The sequence below is a fragment of the Dermacentor andersoni genome, chromosome 7 (assembly GCF_023375885.2).
Source record: "Dermacentor andersoni chromosome 7, qqDerAnde1_hic_scaffold, whole genome shotgun sequence".
In the NCBI taxonomy this organism is placed as follows: Eukaryota; Metazoa; Arthropoda; class Arachnida; order Ixodida; family Ixodidae; genus Dermacentor; species Dermacentor andersoni.
In genome coordinates this window covers 168,920,507-168,947,331 of record NC_092820.1, presented here as the reverse complement: position 1 = coordinate 168,947,331, position 26,825 = coordinate 168,920,507, and the positions used below count along the sequence as shown (strand labels likewise).

The 26,825-nt window shown below is 47.1% G+C and overlaps 1 protein-coding gene across 2 annotated transcripts in view; it reads right to left on the bottom strand.

Moving 5' to 3' along the window:
* Nucleotides 1–26,825, bottom strand: part of LOC129385277 (uncharacterized) — a 283,848-nt gene that overhangs the window by 245,045 nt on the left and 11,978 nt on the right. For both annotated transcript variants that reach the window (XM_055071712.1, XM_055071713.1), the window contains exon 3: nt 17,575–17,650. In XM_055071712.1, the coding sequence (XP_054927687.1) occupies nt 17,575–17,650 (76 nt within the window). The remainder of the gene's footprint in view (nt 1–17,574; nt 17,651–26,825) is intronic.

The following is a 26,825-nucleotide window of genomic DNA, read 5'->3' as shown; positions in this document are numbered from 1 at the left end:
CGCACTGAGAAATCCCACGGTGAACAGCCACGGCGTCAGACGGACGCCGTGGCCCACTCTCAAAATTGGATTAAGGTGGATTTAGGTGGATTAAGGTTGGTACAAATACAGCAAAGTGGATTAAGGTTGTTACGAATTAGAGCAAGGTGAGGCCGAGTTTTAATTTGAGGTGATAACTTGGACAAGTCCTAATGCTTTCGCATTCAAATCACGTAAAGATACTTAATTGAGACTTACGCTATGAGCGGGAAAAATACAGGAGTCGCAATGTTACAGGAAACCATGATGAGGATGCTCGGGACGATTCCTTTATTATTGTATTAAATCGCGTTATCAGCTGCCCCTTGCCTGATCCGTACGCTGTCACTGAACGCACGGAATGGGAACGTGACGTTGCTTAGTGCACTGTGCACGCATAAAAATTCTAAGTTTGCAGGGATTAACTTGCAGCACGTCATCGCCGCTCATATATTGTAGTGATTCAACCTGCCCCCGCCACTCGCTTATTATTTTTTTTTATGCATTTGTTCATCTACACTTTACCGTGGGAACGGTGGACGGAAAGAGGGGTACTTTAATGAAAACTGGAGATGGTTGCACGCCTAACATGTTGCTCAAGGTAAATGCGATCATAAATAAAATATTACACGCAGCAGACACGACATTTATCACGCACGTACCACACGCGTAACACAACACGCATAATTAAGGCATCTGGTCGAGATGCATGTGTCTCGCAGAAAAGGTAAAGGCGCCTTCGAAGCTCTCACGGGCGGCACTGGTCCGCGGTCCAAGTACATGTTGTAGCTCAAGGTGTGAACTCCGAGGTATTTACTTATGTCGTTGTGGGATTATCCTTTGGAGCGCAAAGGGTTTGCAATTGCCGGTTAAGTGTGCTATGTTATCTCGTACATTACACACAGGCCACAGTGGCGATCTTGCCTTCTTAATTTTACGCGAGACGTATTTTATTGCGAATATTATTATCATAGCATTGTCAGACCAGTTTTCCTTCCGGCTATCGAGCTATCGAGCTATCCACCTATCCCACCAAAAATAGGCCGATACCGAAGGTAGCGCGCTTAAAAATGCGGGTCGTTCACATTGGTATGTGTCACTTCGACGCTAACTCTTTCACGTTATCCTGGGTCCCAGTACATGTACCACTGGGTATGCGCGGACTTGACGGTGGCCCCGCCAAAAGGGGCAGGGTATCCAGAGGGAAGCGCGACAGAGAAGCCCGGCTGCAGTACACACCTGACGCGCTTCAGCTGTTCGCACATTTGGATAGTCATTGTAAGTTAGTTCCGTCCGATCTTTGTATAGCCAATTTTCAGGTGAATACGGTGCAGACAGACATGCGTGATCACTCCTGCACCCACGGCATCTGAAGATCGCTCATTGGTTCCGAATAGGTGTATACTGCCGCTCCCTGTCGGTGCAGATAGCAAGGTGTGAGCGTCCGCAACAGAATTCACTGTGGCTGATCCGTCTCTTCTAGAAAAAAAAAATATTAGTATTTGCTCGAAGTTGCTGTGTGCTGAACCAGCAGCGCAGTCAGCGTGTGCGTTGCCAAATATGCCGCAATGAGGAGAGGAGGGAACGCAAGAATGCAAGTTTATGTCCGTGCCATGCATATCTACTTCCTTCTTCTCCGCGATTACAAAACAAAGGCCCAAGCGAACGCTTTATCAAAGTAATAATGGCAGCGGCCTCGCGCAGGCTTTTTGAGACCTTCCCTTCCCCCCCCCCCCAAAAGAAAAGCGAGTGAGTAACTTTGCCCGGCAGTAGTGCACAATATGTATATGACCGAAACGTCCAGTAAATACTTCTGTCCTGCCGGAAGACTTCCGCCCTGGTACAACTAGGCACGGGGGAATTCCCTGTATGCATTTGCAGTATGTCTTTCTAGTATTTCAGCCAACTGTCGTGGTCTCCTGGAACACGGCAGCAATCTTTATTGCGTCTAGCATCCTTACGCGTGCCTCATAACGCTCCAAAATATGCAGAGAGGGCGCCTTAATATTCACTTTTTTTTCTTTGATTCGGGTACGCTCAAGAATGACATCACGTGCAATTGCTGGGACGTCTATTTCTTCTTCTGCAGCCATGCCTGTCTGAAAGACAAGCAAAAAGAGGAGATTGTACCAATGGGGCAGGACACTGGCTAAGAGGAATTTTTACTGTTATATACCGTAGCCCTTATATGCCCTTTGGGCCTGTAAGGTATATTTAAATAAATAAATAAGTGGGGTACGCATAAAGTGAAAAACCAGTTTGCAGGTAGTTCCATAACAAAACAGAACTTCTTGTGCGCGTTTTACGGAAGTTTTTCTGATGTTGGATGGCAAGCATTTTGCTGTGCTGCCGCTGTGCTGCCGCAACTGCGCTGCCGCAACTATATTCATCATTACAAGGGCTGTAGAATTCACACCCAGCGCCCACGGTGCTCAGAAGATCCGGACACAACCCCGCTCCTCGACCATGAGCGAACAACGCTCCGCCCAGGCCAAATTTGCGTTCCCGCACCCACCATTACGTAGAGAGTACACCGCCCTGTGGCGGACAGCACAGACACGAAAAGTGTGCCATGTCTCCCACCCGCGAATACAACACTCGATGGCACACGAACCCTCGCCGCCTTCGGGGCCCCAAGCTAATGTAAAGGCTACCCAGACCAGCACCACATCATCAGAGTGTGGCGCCCATCTCCCTTCACTACCTGTCAATGTCTAGCCTCCCATTCACCCTGTACATCGGATTGACTCATTCTCGCCAAGACACATGCAGCGGTGATGAGACACTCGCACACATTATCTGTGTCTGCCCGCGCTATAGTGCCGAGGAGGTAACTGATGTGCAGAGTGATGAACCAATCGGACAATCGTCCACTATCAGAACTGAAAGCTCTAGGCCAGTGTTCCCAAAGAAAATCCGCGCAGAAGGCCTTATTCATCTTACTAATATTCCTGCGGTCTACGGGGCTTCACGATACACTTCAAGAACGGCGGCCCCTGCCGCTCCATAGTGTACGCAGTTTGTGCTAGTCTCCCTCTTTCTCTCTCTCTCTCTTTCTCTCTCTCTCTCTCTCTCTGCCTTCGGCCCTGTTTCTCTTTGTATCGCCCTACTCCTTCCCCCGTGCAGGTAGCCAGCCCTCCCTTTCTTTACATCCATTCTCCCTTCGCCAAGGCTATGACGACGATGATCGCTAATGACATGCCTTTTGAACTGGGGTGGCGACAAATAATCACATAGCATGCGTGAATTGCTTAAACGTTGCAACATTGTAATCTAACATTCTGCCTATCTCTATATTCATCTCCTATGTTACCCATGTCTGTGACTATCTCGTCCGCATCACCTCCCTTACTATTATATTTTCCTGGTGCCCTGACCTGCTGTTGCTTCTATTCACTGTTGGCCAGTTAACGTTCCCATCAGATTTGAGCCCCAGCGCTTCTGGAAGGTGGACATTCCCTACGGAGCGTTCACTTCATCCAGGCACAGCAAACGCTATACCATGGTGGAGTACGTCCAAGAAGTGTCTGAAGAAATTCACCTGCCAAGGCCTAGAGAGAAGGCCTCCTTGCCTATAGTGGTATCTTTTAAAAGCACTCGAGTTTTAAATCATTCATTCGTTCATTCAATTCGCTTCCAATCCTCTTGTCCACTGCCCAGGGTTTTCGCTGCCATCCGCCATCACATCGTGACCCCTCCCTTCCGCTCCCTCGCCATCTCGTGCCATCACGATGAAGACGTGCATCGCGTCGGGTTTGTTCGGGCGCGCCTGCGCGGACGCGACCGGCGAGTCGCGGCTGTATCGGCTGCAGCCCCGGAGCGAGCGCCCGCCCGGAGCACTCAACCTTCGCGATAAGCCAGCCAAGGCCCATAACCGATAAGGCTCTCCCGCGCGCGGCACGAATTTACGATTCGCCTTATCGGCGCGCCACAGCCGCTTTTGTTCCAAACTGGCGACGGGTTTCCCTTGTTTCGCGGAAGGCCTTTTCGTACGCCGGCCGCGTTATCAGTGCACCCCCCCCCCCTCACCTTCGCCTCACGCGACCCTTCCTCAGAAAGCATCCCCCACCGTTGCGAGCGATATCCGCGCGCTGACTCTCGACGCAGTCATCTTATCTCGGCAAGCTGGCCCTTCTCTTCCTGCTGCAGACCTATTTCCGTTCACAGGCTGGTCGCTGATAAAGAAGCCCGGCGATGATGGTTGCGGCCCGGTCGAACTCCGGGGCGCGTCCGCGATTCGGACGGGGGGACATTGGACAACCGGGCAACGGAGCATGAGAAGCGACGCAGCTGTCGCCAAGGGGTCCTGCTCAGCGTTGTCGAAGCCGGACGCCAGATGGCGGCACAGCATGCGTCGTGTCGTGGTAGAACTTGCATCGGTAATCTTCCTCGATTCACTCCGGCGTTCCATAACAGCGAAACGGATGTAGTTTTTCAGGGATCACGTGAGAGGGTACGGTAGGTGTTCTACTTTCGGTACGCTGCATTCCAAAAAACACGATTTCACGGCGCGTATGAGGCAAATTGAGGAAGAGCGCCATTTAGTATGTCGCGTACGAAGATTAGATAGCTGGCTGATTAGCCTCTCCCGCGCTCACGGCGGTACAAGCGAACCATTCGATGATAGATATATGGCGCATGAGATAGGATGGGGGAAGGCCAAAAGTGAGGCAATTTGAGGAAACGCGATAACAAAAAAAGCAAGGATAGAGGGTCTGTATTCTGTCGGCCCGTTACCCAAGTGCAATCTGAAATATATGCACCATCACTGCGCATGTACGGCTTGTGTGTCGCTAACCAGAGCAACGCAGGCAGGCATCGTTTACGAGAGATACCACATAATGGATGACTCTGGATTAGTTTGGACCGCCTGCATTTCTTTACCGTGCGCTCAATGCTACATGCACGAGCATTTGTGCATTCCGCCGTCGTGGGAATCGATCGCGCGACCTCGTGCCCATACAGCGCCACAGCCACTGAACGGCTCAGTGTCAATGGATCTGTGTCTCATTCCTTCTCGTGTGCACACGTGGGTGTTGCGCTGCATTCGATCCTAAAGTCGACCGGCCGACAAGGCCACATCGTCACCTTCGTACGCCGCAGCGAGCCACGTTACGAATGTTGGGAGTGCACCTCCGCTAACGCCGGGAAATAATAAAACTCGAGGGCACATCCAGCGATGAACGGAAACAGCTATATACGCTCCTTTACATTGACCGGGTGCGGCCCACATCTCGCACCTCTCTGTGGGCGTAGTAGCCCCGGGACTGAGCTCGCGAAGGCGTTTCTCCCTTGGAGCGCGTGGTCCATATGGCGTCCTAGCAGACCACCGCCCCCGGATCCAGGGACGTCACAGCGCGTCACTCCTGTGAAAGGGGTATGTTGGCGGCTAAATGCGCCGCTGGTTGAAGGATTTCGCGCGTGGGACACGCAAGCTGTGGAGTGACGAAGCACTGATACCTGCATGGCATTGCATTCATTGCGTGGACCTTATCTCATAGTTTGTATGCATGTATGTATGTATGTATGTATGTATGTATGTATGTATGTATGTATGTATGTATGTATGTATGTATGTATGTATGTATGTATGTATGTATGTATGTATGTATGTATGTATGTATGTATGGGTTTAGTGGCACAAAGGCAACTAAGGCCGTGCTGCGCCAGTCACAAGACAAAATAAAACGGAACGTTAGGGCAGGTAAACCTGCATTACTATATAGTTGGTGTAAATAACCAGTTTTTTCTAAAAAGTCGAAGAGGTTAGGAAATGACACTAGGGGGTCATCTGCTAGTAATAGGGTAGGGTGTAATGGAATGTGCAATTTATACAGGCTGTGTAAAAACCTCCGTCTCAGTGTATTGATGTGTGGACATGTTATTAAGATGTGGATGACTGTAAGAGCTTCATTACATTTTTCGCAAGTTGGCGGGTTTTCTTTACGGAGACGGAAATTGTGCGTCAGATGTGTGTGTCCAATTCGAAGTCGACACAAGATCACCTCGTAGAATCGTTGCTGGTGACTGCATGATTTCCACTCGCCAATTACAGGTTTAATTAGATGAAGCTTGTTGCTTAAACAAGTGTCCCAATCGCGTTGCCATTTTGACGTCAAGGCCTTCCGAATCGCATTGACACTGTCTTTATATGGAAGTGCTGTATTTTGAATGTTTTTGTACGCTGCCATTGATGCGCATCTATCCGCCGCTTCGTTACCCAATATTCCAACATGGCTTGGTACCCAGCAAAACTTAATTGATCTGCCATATTTGTTTGATGTTAATGCATTCAAAATATCGCCTAACAAGGGTTCACTTTGGGATTTCATGTGTAGAGCCTTCAGTACGCTTAATGAATCTGTGTATATGACAGTGTTTTCAAGTTTGTCAGCAATGATCTTTTGAACTACCGTCCATATCGCGTACACTTCGGCTGTGTAGACAGAGGCATGCTGAGGTAATCGAATACATGTTTCCCAATTTTCTGTTACGGCCCCTACACCCACGTGTTTTTCCGTTTTAGAGCCATCAGTATAAAATTCTATGTCGTTTATATACTTGTTTTGAAGAGAGCGGAATTCTTGTATGATGTGTTGATGTGGTGTGTCTCTTTTCTTTAGATGTGTTAGTGTCCAATCACATAACGCTGTGAAACCACACCACGGGGGTAAACGTTCTGGCTTTCTGGCAACCTGGAGGACTTCCCGAGGGATGTCATAATCCTGACAGTATTCCTCGTATCGCAAGATAAGCGGCCTAATCATGTTTGGTTTATTTGTGTAATGTAAGCGTGAGCTGCACTTTGTGACGATGTTGTAGCATATGTGTTGTGGTGAGGATCGGATTCTGAGTATGTAGGAAAAAGTTAGTAGCGCTCTGCGATGCTGTAAAGGAGGTTCATTACATTCAACATGTAAGCTCTGTATAGGTGATCTTCTGTAAGCACCGCATGCTAGTCGTAGTCCTAGGTTATGGACTGGATCAAGTCGTCGGACGTAAGATAGTCTGGCTGAACCATATGTAATGCTACCATAGTCTAATATGCTACGCACCAAAGTGCGGTAGATGTGTAGCAAGCATTTACGGTCAGAGCCCCACCGTTTCCGGGAGAGGATTTTTAGAATGTTAAGTGCATTGTTCGCTTTGATTTTAATACCATTGATGTGTGCGAGAAAGTTCAACTTTTTATCAAACAGAACACCCAGAAACTTGTGTTCTTGTTTCACGGGTAGTGTGGCATCCTGTAGTTTAAGGATGGGATCTGGTTGTAGGCCTCTTTTTTGTGTAAAGACAACACTAATCGTTTTTTCACTTGAGAAGCGAAAGCCGTTTTCAGATGCCCACTGCGTCAGTTTGTTTAGTGTAATTTGAATTTGTCGTTCGCAGGTTGCCATGTTCAATGCACGACATGCAATTTGAAGATCATCCACATATAGTGAATGCATTATAGAAGATAGAATTACATTATTGAGCGAGTTCATTTTCACCACAAACAATGTTGTGCTCAATACGCATCCCTAAGGTACTCCGTTTTCCTGAATAAATACGCTGGACAGCACCGTTCCTAAACGCACCTGGAATGTTCGATCGGACATGAAATCAGCTAGACATTTAAGCATTCTGCCGCGGATCCCTAAATCCGCTAAATCCCTTAAAATACCGAACCTCCTTGTTGTGTCGTACGCTTTTTCAAGATCAAAGAAAACTGTGAGACAATATTGCTTTTGTAGAAAGGCCGCACGTATCTCGTGTTCTAACCGAACTAGATGATCTGTTGTGGAGCAGCCTTTCTTGTACCCACACTGATGATTATCGAGCAGGTTCTCAGTTTCGAGGACGTATGCCAATCTGATGTTTATAATGGATTCATAGGACTTGGCGAGACAGCTTGTGAGTGCTATAGGTCGGTAGCTGGTAGCTGTTGTAGGATGCTTTCCAGCTTTCAAGAAAGGGATTATAATGGCTTTTTTCCACGCATTCGGCATTTTTCCTGTTTCCCAGATTATGTTAAAAAAGTGGAGCAATGTCTTAACTGCTTTTGAAGACAGGTGTGCGAGCATTGTGTAATGTATTCTGTCCGGACCTGGCGCTGTTTTTTTGCCAGTAGTGAGTACGCTGTTAATTTCGGAAAGTGTTAGGGGGGCATTATATGGTTTCTCGGAAGTTCCTGCTGTCGGAAGCTTTTGTTTTTCTGCTGATTGTTTATACTTTTGAAATTCAGTGGAATAGTTTAGTGAGCTTGATATGTTATGGAAATGCTGCCCTAATATATCTGCTTGTTCTTTTAAATTCGTTTGTGTACCTGGAGGTGAGAGTATGGGGATCGTATAAGGAGCGTACTCGCTTCTAAACTTTCGAAGCTGATCCCACATTCTTTTGGATGTTATTGAGCTATTGATGGAGGATACATACGTTTGCCAAGACTGTCTTTCGGCTTGCCTACGCGTGTACCTGGCTTTCGCCTTTGCTTTTTTGAAATACAGGAGGTTATCATGTGTTGGATATCGCCGAAAGATACCCCATGCTTTGTTTTGTGCTTTTTTAGGTTGAGTGCATTCATTCGTCCACCAGGGTTTTAGTTTTTTCCTTAAGAAGCCGGAGGATTGCGGGATCGTCTGTTCTGCTGCAGCAAGTATGGAGGCAATTATCTTTTCATTCATTTCGTCTATTGTTTGATCATCTGATATGTGATCAAGACTGGCCTTCTCGCTGAAGAGAGCCCAGTCTGCTTGATGGAGTTTCCAACGGGGTGGTCTTAATGGTACTGTAGGGAAAGGAGATGTTTCTTTAATTATGCCTGGCATAAGATCACTACCATAAGGATTGTTAATAACACTCCATTTAAAATCGATCAACAGAGATGGAGTGCACAGCGCCAGATCAAGACAGCTCATAGCTCCTGTGCTTGGGGAGCAGTAGGTTGGCGCACCAGTGTTTAAAAGGCATATTTCGTTAGTCAGGATAAAATCTTCAAGTATTTGTCCCGTGGTGTCAGTTGCTTTGCTACCCCATAATATGTTATGAGCGTTAAAATCACCTGCTATTAAAAAAGGTTTGGGTAGCTGGTTTAAAACTAACTCCAGATCTCCTACAGTAAAATGGGAATGTAGTGGAATGTACATTGAACAAATGGTAATGGTTTTATGTGCTAAAACCGTGACAGCAATGGCTTCCAAGTGAGTATTAATGGTAACTTCTCTAGCTGCAATGCCGTTCCGTAGAACTATACCCGAAAGCCGGTTCGCCTGAGTACGATCGCGCCGTACAACAGTGAAGCCTTTTAAATGTTTTTGTGCTTTTCGCCTAAGTTTGTTTCTTGTAAGCACAAGGCCACAGGAGAGAAGTTACTTAACAAGTCTTTGATGTCACCTAAGTTGTGTAAAAGGCCTCTACAATTCCAATGGATAATAAAAGCCATATTGAAATTGAAAGGTCAGAAATGGCACTACGGAAAAGTAAGAGGTAGGATTATAGGTGACATGGATAAAGAAGGCTAATACAAATGAGCGATAACCTTTAGGTTATCGCTTTCTTATTTTGAATGGTTACTGGGATTTTGTCCCTCTTACCGCGCTCGAGAGAGCGCTTGTCCTTCGGTGTCAATGACACCGGAGTTTTTGTGTCGACCTCCATCGCTCTCTCTGAGGCGCTGGAGGACCGAGAGTTTGGCGCCGAGACACGTGCCTCGGGCCTTGGAGTTCGCTTGATCTTAGGGCCCTGTGGGACGGGTGTTTGCAGGGCCTTGGAAGAGGATGGAGCAGCGCCGGCTGCTTCCATCACGGGGGCGGGAGGAGTCACTGCAGCACCTCCTCCGGCTCGGAGGACTCCGGAGGCCTCTGTGACGCTGCCCCCGACTGCGTCACATCGGCGTAACTTCTTCGCGGAAGATACGATAGCCGCTTTCTGGCTTCAAAGAATCATATTTTTTCTTTGACAGTTAGTGCTATTACTTCTTTTTCTTTTTTCCAGCATGGGCAAGACCGCGAGTAGGCTGGATGGTCTCCTTTGCAGTTAATACAATGTGGGGAAGAAGTGCAGTTTTCAGATTGATGATCATTTGAGCTGCATTTAGCACAGGTTGTTTGGCCTCGGCATGCATGTGAAGCATGGCCGAACCTTTGACACTTGAAACACCGTCTTGGGTTCGGGATATATGGTCTGACATTTACTTTTACGTACCCTGCATCCAGAGAGGTAGGCATTACGCTTGTACCAAATGTAAGTATGACATGTTTGGTGGGGATTTCTTGGTCGTTTCTACGGATTACTATTCTTTGTACCTTTGTCACATTTTGTTCCTGGAAACCTTCCAGCAGTTCCTCGTCACTTAAGGCAATAAAGTCTTCTTCAGATATTACTCCCCTGCTTGTATTAAGTGTTCTGTGGGCTGAAACAGTCACTGTCGCGTCGCCAATACTGGTAAGTTCAGAGAGCTTATCTGCTTGATCTTTGCTATTCAGTTCTAGGAGGAGGTCCCCGCTAGACATTTTGGATGCTTTGTATGTTGGTCCGATTTTGTCTTTCAGATACTTCGCTACCAGGAATGGAGAGAGTTTCCTTACCGGTATGTTGCTTTCACTATGCACTACATAGTACTTTGGAAATGTTGGGGCGTTGCCTTGAAAGGAAAATTGAAATGGTACTTCGGTGCGGCATCTCTTCAGACGCCGATCATAAACAACAGAGGCTTGCGCTGCCATAGGAAAATGTGTATGTTCGGCAACAGCGCCGACCGCCCACCACGGAGCCCAGCGAGGGGACGCGGCACAGCTTGTGTACAAGCTGTGCCGCGCTCCGATTTTGTCTTTCAGATACTTCGCTACCAGGAATGGAGAGAGTTTCCTTACCGGTATGTTGCTTTCGCTAGGCACTACATAGTACTTTGGAAATGTTGGGGCGTTGCCTTGAAAGGAAAATTGAAATGGTACTTCGGTGCGGCATCTCTTCAGACGCCGATCATAAACAACAGAGGCTTGCGCTGCCATAGGAAAATGTGTATGTTCGGCAACAGCGCCGACCGCCCACCACGGAGCCCAACGAGGGGACGCGGCACAGCTTGTGTACAAGCTGTGCCGCGCTCCGATTTTGTCTTTCAGATACTTCGCTACCAGGAATGGAGAGAGTTTCCTTACCGGTATGTTGCTTTCGCTAGGCACTACATAGTACTTTGGAAATGTTGGGGCGTTGCCTTGAAAGGAAAATTGAAAGGGTACTTCGGTGCGGCATCTCTTCAGACGCCGATCATAAACAACAGAGGCTTGCGCTGCCATAGGAAAATGTGTATGTCCGGCAACAGCGCCGACCGCCCACCACGGAGCCCAACGAGGGGACGCGGCACAGCTTGTGTAGAAGCCTGCACGACGCCAGCCGTACGCCATCACTATAACCCAATATGGTGTACCCAGGGTAGGATATCCACACAAGGTTAACCCTTGCCGCCGTGGAGAAAGGAAGTACATGGAAGAGAGAAGAAGACAGGAAAGGTCAAAAAGTGAGAGATAAAGACGAAGATTCGAGGAGGGAGAGACAGGAAAAGGCGACTGCCGATGTCCTCCAGGTGGGTCAGTCTGGAGGTGCCGTCTATGTGAAGCCGAGGCCGAAGAGGTGTGTTGCCTCCGCCGGGGGGCCTTAAAGGTCCAAACACCCAGCATCGGCTCAACCTCCAGGATCCCCTTTTCCCCAGACACGGCTAAGCCGCGCACGGCTACACGCGGGAGGGTCCAACCCTCGTGTGCTCGGGTCCGTGGTGTCGCAACACACCAAACGCCTGCTGACGCAGACGCCCCTGCGGGGTGTGTGTATGTATGTATGTATGTATGTATGTATGTATGTATGTATGTATGTATGCAGTATGTATGTATGTATGTATGTATGTATGTATGTATGTATGTATGTATGTATGTGCAGTGGTGACCAATATGACAGACTTGGAACAGCGAATTCGTTTTTGAGCAGTGATTACTTGTGATACGTGCAATGAAACCTGGCATGTTTGTATGCGACAAGTTCCTCTTGAACATTTAGTCTTGTTGAAAACTTTTGTAAGGGACATGTGTGTTTAGCCATTACGACATCTTGAAAGCAATCTGTGCGTTCCCGTGCATATTGTTCAAAGGAGTATGCATGTATTTGTATGTGCTGCGAGTGTGCGTGTCTGTTGTGCGTGTTTCACCTCCAAACACACAGTGTTTTAGAAAATGCGTTCAAAATTTCTTTAGCATATGGAAGACTCGACGCTTTCGGAGCGCCAGCATTTCGCATGTGTGGAACCGGTTATGAACTCGATGGATCGGGAACTAGTTGATCTGCTCGGAACAAGCGCTAACGGCAGCACATGCAACGATAAATCTCGCTCCTTTCAGGCTCCACGCGACATTCCTTGCTCGACCACCGTTAATTACTTCAAGCCGCCATTTTCATGCGTGTCTCGTTTGGGCTTCAGACCGTGCTTTATAAGGTTAATAAGAGGTTAATCGACTGACCCTTTCCCTTAGATGTTCATCTAACGTTTACAACTCATTTTGTAATTACTACCTCCAGTCAGTTTAAAATATATGCCTTTGTAGGAAAAGCACTTCTGGGGCGTATTCTGCAACGATCACTTGCGGCTTTAGTATCGCCTGTGGAGTATCGCACGCTGATTGGTTGGTTGAGCACTACGTCATGCGAAGGCGGGAGTTTCGTCGAAGTGATCGTTGCAGAATACATCCCCCTGATGAAATCGCTGAAGTGTCGCATCATCACAATAATAATAATTAAAAAAAATCAGAAGCACGAAACACAATGCGAGCGCACACCTGCGCTCGTATGGTGTTTCTCTTCCTTTGTTCTTTCGCACTATTTTTCGTCAGAAGCGGCTTTTCATCGTGTTGCTTCTCGAACATGACGACTAGGATGTCGTCACTACAAGTCATCCGTACGCATAAAATTCCCTACAAAACTAATACATGGAACTCTCGCGCCATATATGGTGTCTACGGGGGCTACAAACATGGCGGTTCAGTCAGCATATAAATGATGGGTAGTATATGGATTTGCCTAAACTTCGTCCTTCTAGCTTCGAACGGTTTTGTGACCTTGAAAATTTATAATCTTGAGCAAGACATTGTGTTATAAAAGCGATAACTTGATGCATGTGCAGTCTTCTTGCCTTCGGCGCTTAGAAAAAAAAAAAGTACCTTCTTCGAAATTTAGGCCGATAAAGGCCGATGAAGTGCACTGAACAGAGCCACAAGGATGTCCGAAGCCACAGGTACCGAGATAAGACAAATCTATGTGCTAATCGTCATTCCCGTGATATCTAAACGATCCCAGCGCCAGAGTTCCCGCTAGCAAGTTTGGCACATAAAACTTCGTGCGTGTGCGCGTATTCCACTGCCTTCAAGCCTGCCGCCCGGGATCGCTGCGCTGCAGAAGAGCGAGTCGAGAGCGGCGCCACACAAAGCGGGAAGCCGGCGGAAGTGCGTGAACACCTGCGTGTGAGGAGGCGGCGCCGCTCTTCTTTATTTTCCCCCCTGCACCAGCTAGGCAACAATAAAAAGGGGCTGTGAGAGAAATCACCGCGGACACCGCGAGTGAGAACGCGCCGCTCCCACCGCCCCCGAAAGGTGTAAAAATTCGCGCGTATACCGCACACGCCCGCCTACAATACAGACTTGGTAGTAATAACACCTTGTTGAAGCTACAGATGGTCCATACTTCAATACAGGCGGGAATAACACGGCTAAAACGAAGACAAAGAAAAACAGGCACTCCGACCGCCAAACCAATTTTCATTCGAAGAATGCCTTCTTTCCGTAGTCTGCTCAGAACAAGCGCGAATACGCGGGTACAAGAGAAAAATTAGAAGCCTTGATCTAAAAAGGCCGTCTCCTTTTCTGACACGGCAAGAGAATGCATGCTCGCGCACTTGTCCATGACTCTCTTGCAGAGCCAGAAATGGAAATGGTCTTTTTGCATGACAACTTGTAATTCTGCAGCAAGCGCGATGAACGTTTGTGTGTGCAACAGTGTAAACTGTGAACTTCTTTCTTCCTTCCCCTCTTTCAATCCCCTTTCCCCTTCCCCAGTGCAGGGTAGCCTACCGAGCTCAGCTTGGTTAACCTCCCTGCCTTCCCCTTATGACTTCTCTGTCTCGCTCTCGCGCTCTCTTTCTCTGCAGCAAGCGCGGAATCTAACAGGGCTTAATACTTAGGGGTGAGAACTTAAACTGGCGGGAGCAAGTCCAGAATGTATGCGCAAAGGTAGCCTATTGCTGCTATACACTAATAAAAGCTCGCCAATATTTTCCCCAAGTTATACTTCGTACACTGTACTTTTCATTGTGTCACTGTCTTATAAGTTACTGCCTGTATTCATGGGGTGTGACGTACGGTAGCTATCTAAAACCTCTAAAACGACTCCAAAAGCGAATGCATAGAGTCATAAGCCACGATCAACCTATATGTAACATTTTTCAATCGCAACGCGTTCTTTCAGTTCCGATGTTGCGCGACTACAAGATTGCTGTTTCAGTCACATAACTAACAGAAACTTTGTAACCCTATCTTTACTTAAATAAATGAATGAATAAATAAATAAATAATCTCGCCTCTGCTGTGACATTTGCAGTGACCCAAGTTGACGTCAGAAAAAGTTAATTCGTGAGCGGCAGATGCCCATTGTCTCTTGGGGCACATACTCAGTGGCACACACCCATGGCGACATCATGATAATTACCCAATGGTATGTATTTTATACATTTTTCACACATAGTCGGTCATTTTTTTTTTTCTTTTGCTGTTCCCCTATTTACATGATTAAGTACGCGACAGTGTTAACGTGCACAGCAAAATAACATCTGGTATATAAGTGCTGGCGCTCCACGTCTTGGCTTACCGCGGTGAGCTCTGTTGGCGGGGTGCGATTGCACCGCAATTTGCACTATATATATATATATATATATATATAGTTTTCTACTTCATGTAGCACCTGGTGCCATGACTTGCATCGTGCAGGCGGCGACCTTTCTCAAAAGCAGACAAATGAAAATTCCTTTTCCTGGACGTCAGGCCTTAAAACCCGCAGTGCGAAGTCGCCGGATGCAGCGTGAGCGCATTCGTCGCGTCGTCTGCTTCACATGCCGCTGCTTTGACTTCTGCCGTCCGCAGCGCTGTTCGCCAGCACGTCGCCATTTCTCTGTGACGTTGCTGGCGCCTTACGACGGCTGCCAGGTGCCTATAGGGGCTTTACGGCGAGATATTCACTGCATATTCTACCGAAGGTTTTTGGTAGCATATACAGTAACCTTAGGACGAGAGGACTAATGGTGGCCGCGGTATCTACACTGTGCAGCAGACGAAGCAACGCGCAACTGTCGTTCGCTTTACATACTTTAGTTACTTAAATTTATCTTTCTTTTTCCGTTCCTATACGCAATACGCGTGATGCTTCAAACGGTAACATTAACCTGCCCAAATATCGCAACGTTTATGACGAAAGATTAATAGAATTTAGGTGAACGAAAATTTGAAATAAAACTGAAATAAAAACTGCACGTAATTTCACCCTAGCATGTAAGTCATTTTTTCACTCTATGCAAGACCTGTGAATTTGCGTGTCTGTTGAGAGACATCGTTGAGATTATGCTCACTATATGTATGCACGTATTATAGTTGTGCTTATATACGCGTATATATATGAATGTATGATTTTTCTTGCGCGCTTTTCTCCCTCTAGGCATATTTTGTTGTACATTGCATTGGACCGGCCACTAGCCACTTTAGGCTATCTGTCCAAAGAATCTTTGTATATATATTTTCTGATGTTCTTGAAAAATAAAGTGCGATTGATTGATTGATTGATTGATTGATTGATTGATTGATTGATTGATTGATTGATTGATTGATTGATTGATTGATTGATTGATTGATTGATTGATTGATTGATTGATTGATTGATTGATTGATTGATTGATAACGGGTGAGTGCATCGTCACCACCAATACGATCACCGCTCGCCGTCCTCCTCCCCTCGTAGCTCCTCGTTCTTCTGTCTCCTGTGCCGGTGGTGGTGGTGGTGAATTGTAGCAACAAGCCGGTTTAGCCTGGCGATCAAGGTCCCAATTTCCTAATTGATTTCCAATCAAGGTCGGCAATTGATTGACCCAAAGTGATTCCGAATGTCAGATTTTTTCACCTGATTACTCTTTGGAGCCTTGACTTTAGGAGGATGATAGAGCGCTGCGTATACAAGCGCATCAGCTTTTTCGTTGCCAGAAATACCAATGGAGGAGGGAATCCACTGAAACTTTACTGTGAAGCCTTTATTGCCGAGTTCTTTCACAATGAACTCTTCTGTCTCCTCTGTCTCACTTCTCTCTGTGTCTTTCGCTCTTATGAGCGCGAACAACGCCGATTCAGACGTGTTTGTCTTTTACGGCTAAAAGAACGGTGTGCAATTTACAGCGCTTCTCAGTTGAAAATGCCACTCATTTTGTAATATGTTTTTTACATTGTAGAGCATCGCATGCGTCATGGGGAGGTTGTTGCTGTTCCCACAGCAAAATAACGCTAATTTGGGTTCGTTGGTACAAGCTAAAGTTCCTTGTGCTGTTGTTATTCTCTTAGGGCGATATAACCCAGGTTAATCTTCACCGTCGCCCTGATGTCCTGCATAAATTTATGTCTATGCATGTCACATGTTTATACCTGCCGTATACGCAAAGTAGATGCTATAATAATCAAGCGCCAAAGTTGCTCAAAGAACGCGTTGTGGTATTGACTGAATTGTTCCTAATAATCTTGAGAGTTGCAACACGCAAACAAAAGTAACAGGGAATTTCATTCACAACGCATGCCATTTATCTTAAATATTCTCTCCCGGTTGTTTAAAAATGTGTGAAACAATATTAGTGCTCAGAATCTGAAAGTTGTAAATTTTCACTGAGGCCCCTCTTTACGGGCAGCGCCGGGGCGCCTGTGAGATGCAATTACAAGGGGGCCGGAAATTTTGGTGCACCCGCGTATGTCGGATCTACCTATAGTCGCGTCCACGTATATATAAAGCTCCGTCCGAGGAATTCAAGCGCGAAGCAATAAACATTGATGTCAATGTCAGCGCTTCACCCTCCGTGCAAAACTGCCAACTTTTTTATTTATCTCTTTTTTTCAGCTTCAACACGTTCGTCCACCGCCTACAAATTGCATTCTTTCTACTTTAATTTTCGTTTTTTCTTATTATTTCCACATTTCAATTAAAGAGGCACAGTTAATTGCGTCCGTGCTTTCCTCGATCGGCTTCGTTGTCCGTCGGATTCGTGTGGTTCCAAAAGATTGAGCCCCTCGCGGCTCACCCAGCTGATTCGACCTGTCGCGCTATAGCGACAACTACGCACTTAACTACGTACTACGTACGTACTATTCGTACTTAAGTACGTACGTACTACGTACGTACTTAACTACGAACAAGCGCGCGATTTCGTGCCTCTTGTTCCTTCCCACGGTCTCTCTTCTCAACGAGCGAAACATCGAAGTGGCTTTTATTTGAGTGAACACGGTCCGTAACTGTACGCACCTGCGAGTAGTGAGCTTCGGCGTCGATATATCCTGGCGCAAGCGGCGCGAAACCGGTACTGCGGCATCGTGGATTTCTGCGAGCAAGAAGAAGGACGAACAAGACGGTCTAGAAACGAAAAACAACCAAAGACTGCGAACTGCCTTAAACGCCTTCTGGTCGCAGACACTTTTTTCCCATAAATATGTCGAGCTATAGGTTTTCCACTTGCCCGCGCTACGCCTCGTTGCATATAGCGAGAGCTGAGTATACGCACACCTATGTATAGCTGTTCTGCATAGAGACGGCGCACTAAGGGGGAAAAAGTTATCCGTGGCCAAGGGAACGCGCCCTAACGTGTATAGTCCGAGAGAAAGATACAAGGAATAAAGTACGTCCTTTTCCCCCCGTGTAAAGGCATTAAGATGTCTGACGGACAAGCCTCGCCAACCTCCTGTACCCGAAACGCTTTCCAGGTAACTCTTCTGCTGCTGGCCTTTTACAGAACAGCAAGAAAGATATTTAGCTGAAGAAAAAAAAAATAAAGAATCGTCAGCTGTTATAGATAGCGGCACAGCACAACAAGGATCAGAAAATGGTCCTTTGTCTCGTACATGCGTCGCCACCTGTGACGAAATAGTCATAATTGACCATACGGACTTTGTATAAACGAGAGTTTGGAATTAGATAATTTAAATTGGTCGAGCGAAATGACGGAGAAGTTTTCAAGAATTAAGCTAAGAATTATCTGCAACGTAATTGAAACAGAGCATCGTGTCGAGAAAGAAAAGGGTAGGAGGTATGGGGAGGTCTAGTGGTTGCGAGAAGAGCAAGTGATCTCAATGGGTACTGCGGAGCTTAGTCTATATAGCCTCACTGCTGGCAACCTATGAGAGCTGAAGACGCAGGAGTGACAGCAAAATGTTGCTCGAGTTTCGCACGCATTAAGATATCTGACCGAAGGATGAAACGTCCACTATATACGGCACTAGGCAAAATGTGTTCGAAAGAATCAGTGCACATATCTTGGCACAGATTCGCCTCGTTACAGTGAATTATATCATTCACTTTCTTCACTATTGCGGCGATGGTACTAGCTCTCCAGGTGGATCATTTTTAAGTTTTACGGAATTTTCGAAAATCGCCTGATGCAGATGAAATAATTATCAAAAATCGCCTTTTGCAGATGGCATAATTATCGACCTTCAGCTGGATTATTCAGAGAGGCGGACATTAAATCCTGTACTTGCACGAGAGATCGAAACACATATTCAGCCAATTAACAAGAAATCACTAATTATAATGCTAAGAGAGAGAAAGCAACATAATCACTTTACGGCACATATGGCAATTTACGAATTGTAGTCGGTGAGTTCGCAAGGCGTGTAAACTTGGAATTAATTTCCATAAAGTCAGCAGTTTCATGATACGCGTTATCAAACTCTTCGAAAAATTCACTGTTCCACATACTTTGTTTAGCAAAATAATGTTTTATGCGTTGGAACACAAAAATAACTGGAACGCCCATGCATACAATATCTCGAAACTGGTGTCATCCTGGACATTCGTTTCAAGTGGATGCGTCTTGCAGACTCATCAGCTAAAATTCGTTAATTGCAACATGTGCCCTGAAGTAATTAATGCAGAAGTTAATCCTTGAACTTTTGTTAATTATTTGATTGTGTGTTTCGATTTCTTTTGCAAATAATATCGGCCTCTTCAAATAATCCAGCTCAAGGACAACTTAAAAACGATCAGCCCGTTTAAAGGTCCTTAGGAAGCATACTAGGGTTTATTAACCACTATTATTAACCAAACTATGGGTAGAGCATTGCTGCAACAGTGAGAAACTATAGTTACAAGCAAAATGTGAACGGAACTAAGAAGGTGTGACGCTACACAATTTAATAACAACTTGCGCAACTCCAGCATGCAGCACACCTCCACCAAGGCATTATCCTCAGGTGACTGCCGACCGACACGGAAATGCATTTCGAGGAAATACAATTTCACAAACGCATATATATATGTATATGACACGAGACCGTGAAAAGCGTACTATTCTCCCTGTTATACTTCGTTCGCTCTCTTTTTACTCAAGTTCGTACATTGTCTACTCTTTTTCCTATTTAAGCGGTAATAAAAGATGAACTTGGTGCAGTTATGCCTCGAACCAGCGCCGTCCAACTGAACAAAAAGATCTAACTTAGCCTGACGAGAGAAATACCGTTGCTCGTGCCTTATAACTGGAAGGTTTGACAGCTGCGCTTGTATACGGCATGTTCGCGGGCTTGTACAAAACGTCTCGACGGCCGCAAACCGGCGGCACCATAAAATCGTAAAGGCGCAGGTAGAGGTGCGCGGGCTCCGCGCTGGCCCTTGGCTGCGCATCATTGCGCTGTAGTTGTGTGCAGTGCAGCAAAGCGACTAATTGAATGCAGCCACAACAGCGACGAGCTGGCACATGGCGCAGGAAACGCCGCCTTGTCAGACTGACAGCCTGGTGTACTAGACCAAACCAGAAAAGACCAGATCGAAATGGGTCATACCGGCCTGCAGGGACTGAAATGAGACAGAGAGAATGCAGGGATGATATATTTTTACTTTCGACGACGTTGATGTAAGCTGTCATTAATAAAATTTGAGTATTTTCCGTAAGCTTCGAGCATCTTAGTTTTTCTAAGAACGCTGTGACTATTTGGCCCAAATGCGCACAATCATCCACAATCTAGACACGCTGAGCACGCGACTCAAACGTAGTGATCAATTCACTGAACTTGCACGAAAGCGTGCACGGCACTGCCGGCCGCATGGTGCCGATACGTCCGATGCCGAGTCGCACGAAATCTCGCGAAAGTGGTCGTATCACCGAAAGTGGTCATTCGAAAATACCGCATCGGGGTCACGCAGAAGTCTACAAAAAAGATCATTCTACATAAGTATGTAAGCGGCGCATTTACCGCAAAGCACGTCAGCTCACACACGCGATATACCCGCGGGAGTGCACGCAATTCGGCTGGCGTTGCCCCACCTCTCCTCCAACCTGCCTTCGCTGGATGAGTAACGCCTCCTCGTGTACGTTCTTCCATGCCCTTCACCCTCCGTCTTCCTTTTACGCGAGCACTTGGGTACGACTGCAGCACGTGGCACAAATCGCGCGAGAGGCGGCTTCCTTTGACGTGGCCATGGGAAGCCTAAGCTGTGGCTCTTTGTGTCGGTGCACACTTCAGCTGCGCGTACACGAGCTCTTTCGCACGATTGTACGAGCTCCCTCGTTCATATTGTAACGCACCGAGTACAACTGGGTATAACTTAAATACGATAGGGCACACCATACAAGCACGAGCACGCTCTGTAGTCCTTGTCTGGTGCGTCCTATCGGGCTGCTTAGTTGTGACCGGTTCTATTCAACGCGCTACATGTTGAAACAACGCCAACCAGCCCGATTTGGTCAGGTGGCCTCTGTTGACGGTCAGGGTCTTCTTCTTCGGCTCTGATCCCCGGCCACCAACCTGAAGTAAGGAGGAGGAGGAGGAGGAGGAACTTTATTATTGCAGAAACCGTTGCGCGGTTTATTCCTGGGTGGTTCCCTCTGACAGGGCTCCACTGGCGATCGCGGCTCGCCGGGCCTGGTCGAGGGTCGCCAGTTGGCTTCCCAGGTCCAGTTCGGAGAGTCTCGCCTCCCAAGACCACGTAGTGAGTGTGTGTGTTGTGACTCGTGGCGAAATTGCGTCGCCCGGACGGTCGGTGCATTCGTGTGTTATGTGCGTGAGTGTGGGTCCATTAGAATGGACCCACGATACCGTGGGTCCATTCTAGTGTGCGACCCAGGATTCGAATGGCTTGTATAGGGAGTGTTCCATTCATGTATAAGTAAGGTGGCATACACACTCACACGTATTTTCACACCCCAATAAAAATTGTATGAATTGCTATTTTTAAGTCTAAACCTGAAAATGTGAGCAATTAGACACGCCAATGTTTACACCCCACTGCAATCAATCAATCAATCAATCAATCAATCAATCAATCAATCAATCAATCAATCAATCAATCAATCAATCTTCATTCCAGCGTCAGAGGTTGAAAACGGTAGTGTTCGGAACCGTGGTCAAAAAACCACTAATGGGGCTTTGATGAGAGGCACGCGGAGCAGCAAACAGGGGCAGACTGCAGCAGTACAGTAAAGTTTGTCAATCATTAGCAATAGCAGTCTTCAGCAATGCAAATAAACCATGTTCCGCCGTAAACCATGTGTACGTTGCAAACAATAACACAGCAGTCTAAATAAATCAAGAATCTCAGGTACACCAACGCCTCGTCAATGGCGTACCTGCTTGGGCTTCAGCGAATCGCGAGCACTTCCATGGAGACCTCCTGTGGCAGGGCAGCCTCCGGTAACGCCTTCCCCTCCATGCCCCCTGTGAAAACACAGGGCCGTGTTCCAATTCTCGCGAGCATTGAAGACAGCCTCATTTGACTACCAAGGAGACAGCTTCGAGCTCAAGTATATAGTGGAACGCTTCTGGAAGACCGCTCTCCCACTTGACGCCACCTCGCGTCGGCAAGAAATAAAGGTAGGAAAAGTACATATTATCGCCGAATTTCACCACTTTGCGAGTTTTTCTCGTGCGCAGGTGAACTTCCCGTCGAGTTTCCAAGCATTCTGTGCAGCTGCCGTCTTGTCTGGACGGTAAACGACGCCAGAGAATGAGAGGGACAAGCAAGAAGACTAAGACGATCAGGAGGTGTCCTAACAACTGAAAATTCCATCCCTTGATTGGTTAGAATAAATACTGGTTGACAAGCAATAAAGTTTGTACAGCAAAGTAGCCTGCATCGTTTTTGACTTCGATGATGTCATCGCGGCGCTGTTCACCTGTGGCGGCTTTGTCAGAGTTGGAGCGATGCGTATGAAATGGCCACGGTCCGCTTAGTTCTCTTTTTAGCCGTCTACGGTGGGTATTGGAACACAGCCTTTGACGCACGTTCAGCTATACAGTGTAGCAGCCGCCCTTGGAACGGCACTTATACGCGGCTCGACCCGCTTTGTTTTACGGTCTCGCGCACCCTTCGCGCCTCTTTTCAAAGCCCAACAGGCTCGCCTCGAGCGTGAGTTCTTGCCCGTTCTCTTTTTTTATCATTTTGTTTCATTCTTCTCGCTTGTGCGTGGCAACGTGTACTATTCGCTGCCCATATATCCTGCCTGTTTGCCTCTTCTCGCTTCTCTTATCCTTTTTATACTCATTTATTTTCACACTATTTCCTTCCTTTTGACCAACACCGCTGCCAATGTTTGTGAAATAGGTGCGGCAGCGAATGGCGATACGGCGGTACAGAAGGCCGGCCGCTTTCAAAAATGAACCGCGAAAAAAAAAAAAAAAAGAAAGAGCGAGGAAAGAGCGGGGGGCGGTGGGATATGGAGACGTGTACGGAGACGTGTAAGGATATGTAGACGTGTACGCACGGATATTTGTACTCCATCTCACCGACTACGTGCAGTACAGTAAGAACTATACGTGTTGCGTGAGCCAACCACAAACAAGAGAACCAGAAGGCAAAGCTCGGCCGTTGTCAGCCACTGATCCCCCTGCGCGGGACGCCGGCACAACAACAACAACAACAACAAATCTAATTGAAAGAGTAGCAGCGCACAATGGGCGAGTACGCCTCAACTTCTCTGGAGCACGCAGCTGTGCATACTGATTGGCTGACACTAGCCCTACAGCCTTCGTTGCACTGCGCGGAATTGGTGAGACGTGTAGGGATGTATACGCCTAAATGTGTGTGCTGCGTACGTGTGCGTACACACGTACAGATGTCAACACGCACCGCCGTACGGTGCACGGAGAGGCGTATACACAGTGACTGGCGGAAGCGAGGATTTGCCTTGGTCTTCTTGTACTGTGTCCTCAAGGACATGGCAAATATGCACCGGAAAGATTGACTACGAGGCGCTCAATTAGACACGCTACAAAAGTAATAAAAATTGAAGGGGGGGGGGGGAGGGGGGAGGAATCGGCTTGATATTCATGAAAAAAGAGACCCCCTTGCGGCAGGGAGCTGAAAAACGAAAACATGGTGGCCGCGGAACGTATGCTCTAATAAAAGGAAAGCCTTCCGGAAATGCTTATGAAATTGAGCAGTGCGGAGTAAGACGATATATAGGTTCCGGTCCGGCACAACTCGCCTACACTGACACCTAAGCGGTGATACGAAAAGGGACCGTGGTCATTTTGTGGTCGCTTGATGCATATGCCACTCAGAGCAGCTACCAAGTAAGCTTGAATGACAGGCATCAGAGTGGAAGCGTGAATTTTGAGTTGCTAATTACAAGCTATGGCGGCGGTCTCCGGTATTAGGCAGGTGTGGTAAGGAGGATGGAAAAAAATAAGCTTGAAATCCAGAAGCCCAGCTCTGAACGGATATTGGAAGTACATTTGCCCGAGGGGCTTTCTGCTACCTCTTATAAGAGATTTTCATTCTGCTTCTGTTGTTCCTGCAGATTTAGTTCTTAGGGACTGTCTCATTGGTTGCTTTATCTAGAGAACTGCTGTAACTCCAGAATATATACCGCAAATGGCATAGTAAAAAAAACCCCTGGTTAAGGCAAGCAGTGAGAATAGAACGTACACCGTAGTTTTCCTTCCTTTCTTTCTTTCTTTCTTTCTTTCTTTCTTTCTTTCTTTCTTTCTTTCTCTTTTGACGTCATAGGAGGAGGAGGAAATAAAGAGAGAAGGCAGGGATGTTAACCAGAAATGCGTCTGGTTGGCTACCCTATTATTATGTTCTTATTATGTTCTTTGACGTCATAGAACATAATGAAGGCGCATGACCTCTCGTATAATGCACAATACAAGGATCGAAGCCTACGGCAAAGGTATGCAGGTATACAAGATACGAGTTTCAATTAAGGTCGCTATCGAGGAACAAACAACTTTAGTCAAGAGAAATTTCAGGGCTTTGTAGATGGCCGCTTGTTTGCGGCGACCTCTTCCGCCCAGGCAGTGATTGCCTTTTGTGCTTTTTCTTAGGGTCTCCCATCGAAGTTTATGTCACGGCACATAGTTTCCAGTGGATTCTCAAGGAGCGAGGCTGCAGGTACAAGCAGTTCAATCAGACGCGTGTATTAATAATCAGAGGTTTATCTGCAATTTTGTCAATGAATTATGAAATCGTATGAGGTGCGCCTTTGATGTAACATCAATTAAGTTACCTGCGAGCTAGTCCCAACACGTGGCGTCCCAACACGTGGCGAATAGATTGTATCGCAACAATCGCACGTGCGGGTGTGGTTACAAGAACGGTGTCGTCAGCGTACTGTAAAAGCGCTGGCAAAAGAATGACTGCCACCGGAGCAGTGACGGTCATGCTGGTAGCATATATATAGTGTTCACGTTCCGAAAAACGTTCCGAAAAACACGACGGAGGCCGAAGGGCCGTTATACACACAATCACTGACAAGTCTTCTGTAAACACACTCACACACACTCACACTCGCGTGTTGCGGTCACGCGTTATCGCGATTACGTGTACGAACACACGCCGGTTAACGAGGTTTTTCTACCAAACAACGCGCCCGCTCAGAGACTGCGTTACACAGCGTCAACACGGAAAACGATCGAAGCGCCTCCTCGCGAAGCAAAAGGACGCGCGCTAAAGGCGGGCGAAATTTGGTCGTTCGTTGCGCCACCGAGTAATTACGTTATGTACACCCTGATAATACTGCAGCGCGTGTATCAGCGTTGCTGGCCGTGAGGTAGCTACAAACGCTCGCAGCGTTCATTTTCGCGAGCGCTTCATTATGCGGGCGTCCGCGAACAGCCGACCGGGCGCGAGTGTTTGTCGACGTTGTGTATATATCGTACGATAACGAGCAGAAGCCGACGCGGGTACGCTGCGCCAAGGGTCTCCGATGTGCATGTATGTGCGAGGTGCCCTCAAAAGGCAGCAACACCGTTAAACTCACCCATGGGTATGCTTGAGGACAAGCATGACTACGCGATTACGCACACACGCACGCAATCTTTGTAGGCGTCTTACCCTTGTATGCAACGCAGCGTGTATATAGTTTGCGCCGGATCGTGTGACGGCACATGTCCGGCTCGTCTCAATGCATGCCAATGAAACCACCGGTACCCAAGCGCACGCGTCCGGTAAACCGTGAACGGGGTGCTCGCGTCTGCGATGCCTTGCGCACCGTGCAACAGGCGGTGCACAAATGCACACCCTAGTAACGGTTACCTGTGAGTAACAGAAACCGATCTCGAATGCTATGCTTCTGCGCGCTGCATGCGCCGGAAGTGATTGCAGAGCTGGAAACACGTCATACACCATATATTTTCCTGCAAAAATTACTAAAGGGAACTTTGGCGTTGCGATCGTTCAGGTGCCACGGAAATGATTTCTAAAACGTGAATTTGTCTAATCTTCGTGCTTCTGGCTCAGGCTTTATTTTCCTAACGGTCCCAGCAATCGTATGTTTTTTATTAAACGAACAAAGTCAATAAATTTCTGCATATTCACTTACGGAAGTCCATTATACAAATTCTGTTTTTGTAATGAATTATCGATACGCCTTCGTTTAGCCTATATATTGAGATTCAACTGAATATCATGCGTATCAATTGAATATCATGCAAAGACGCGCATAACCATAGCCAATTGCTTCATTGGTAACGAAATATCTTGTTTAAAATGACTGACTTGCAAAGTCACAAAACCTTGCCCTCGTACGTGTTTTCTTTCTCGTCCCCGTTCGCTTGCGCCATTCTTTCTTGAGCATGGATTACGCACACGTTCAACAGTCAGTACTTCTATACCTTTTGAAGCCAGAATGACGTAGTGCAAATCCGCGTATACCAATACCAATTATTCACGGGCTGGGGAGCTACTGTGCGCATCGTCAAATTACGCCATATTGTCTAATTCTGTAATGGCGGCATTTCGAGCCAATCTGAGAGAGCAGCTCTCTGGGCCATTCAGAGCAGACAATATGGCTGAATTCGACAATGCCCAGAATTGCACTTCCGGTTGAAACGCCATTCTTGCAGCTGCCACATAGACACTAGCGCCACAGTTGCCCCTGGTAATTTTTGCGCGACCCTCAATCTACGCGGTACTCATCGAGCTTGAACATCGGAAGTCAGAAACAACTTCATGCGTTGGAAATGAAGCGAATTGTAAACTAGTGAAACCTTTGTACCCTAAGTTGTGTGCAGCGCAATGTAAGCGGCGCACAGCGATTGCATTGCCAGAGACGTCGCCGCCTC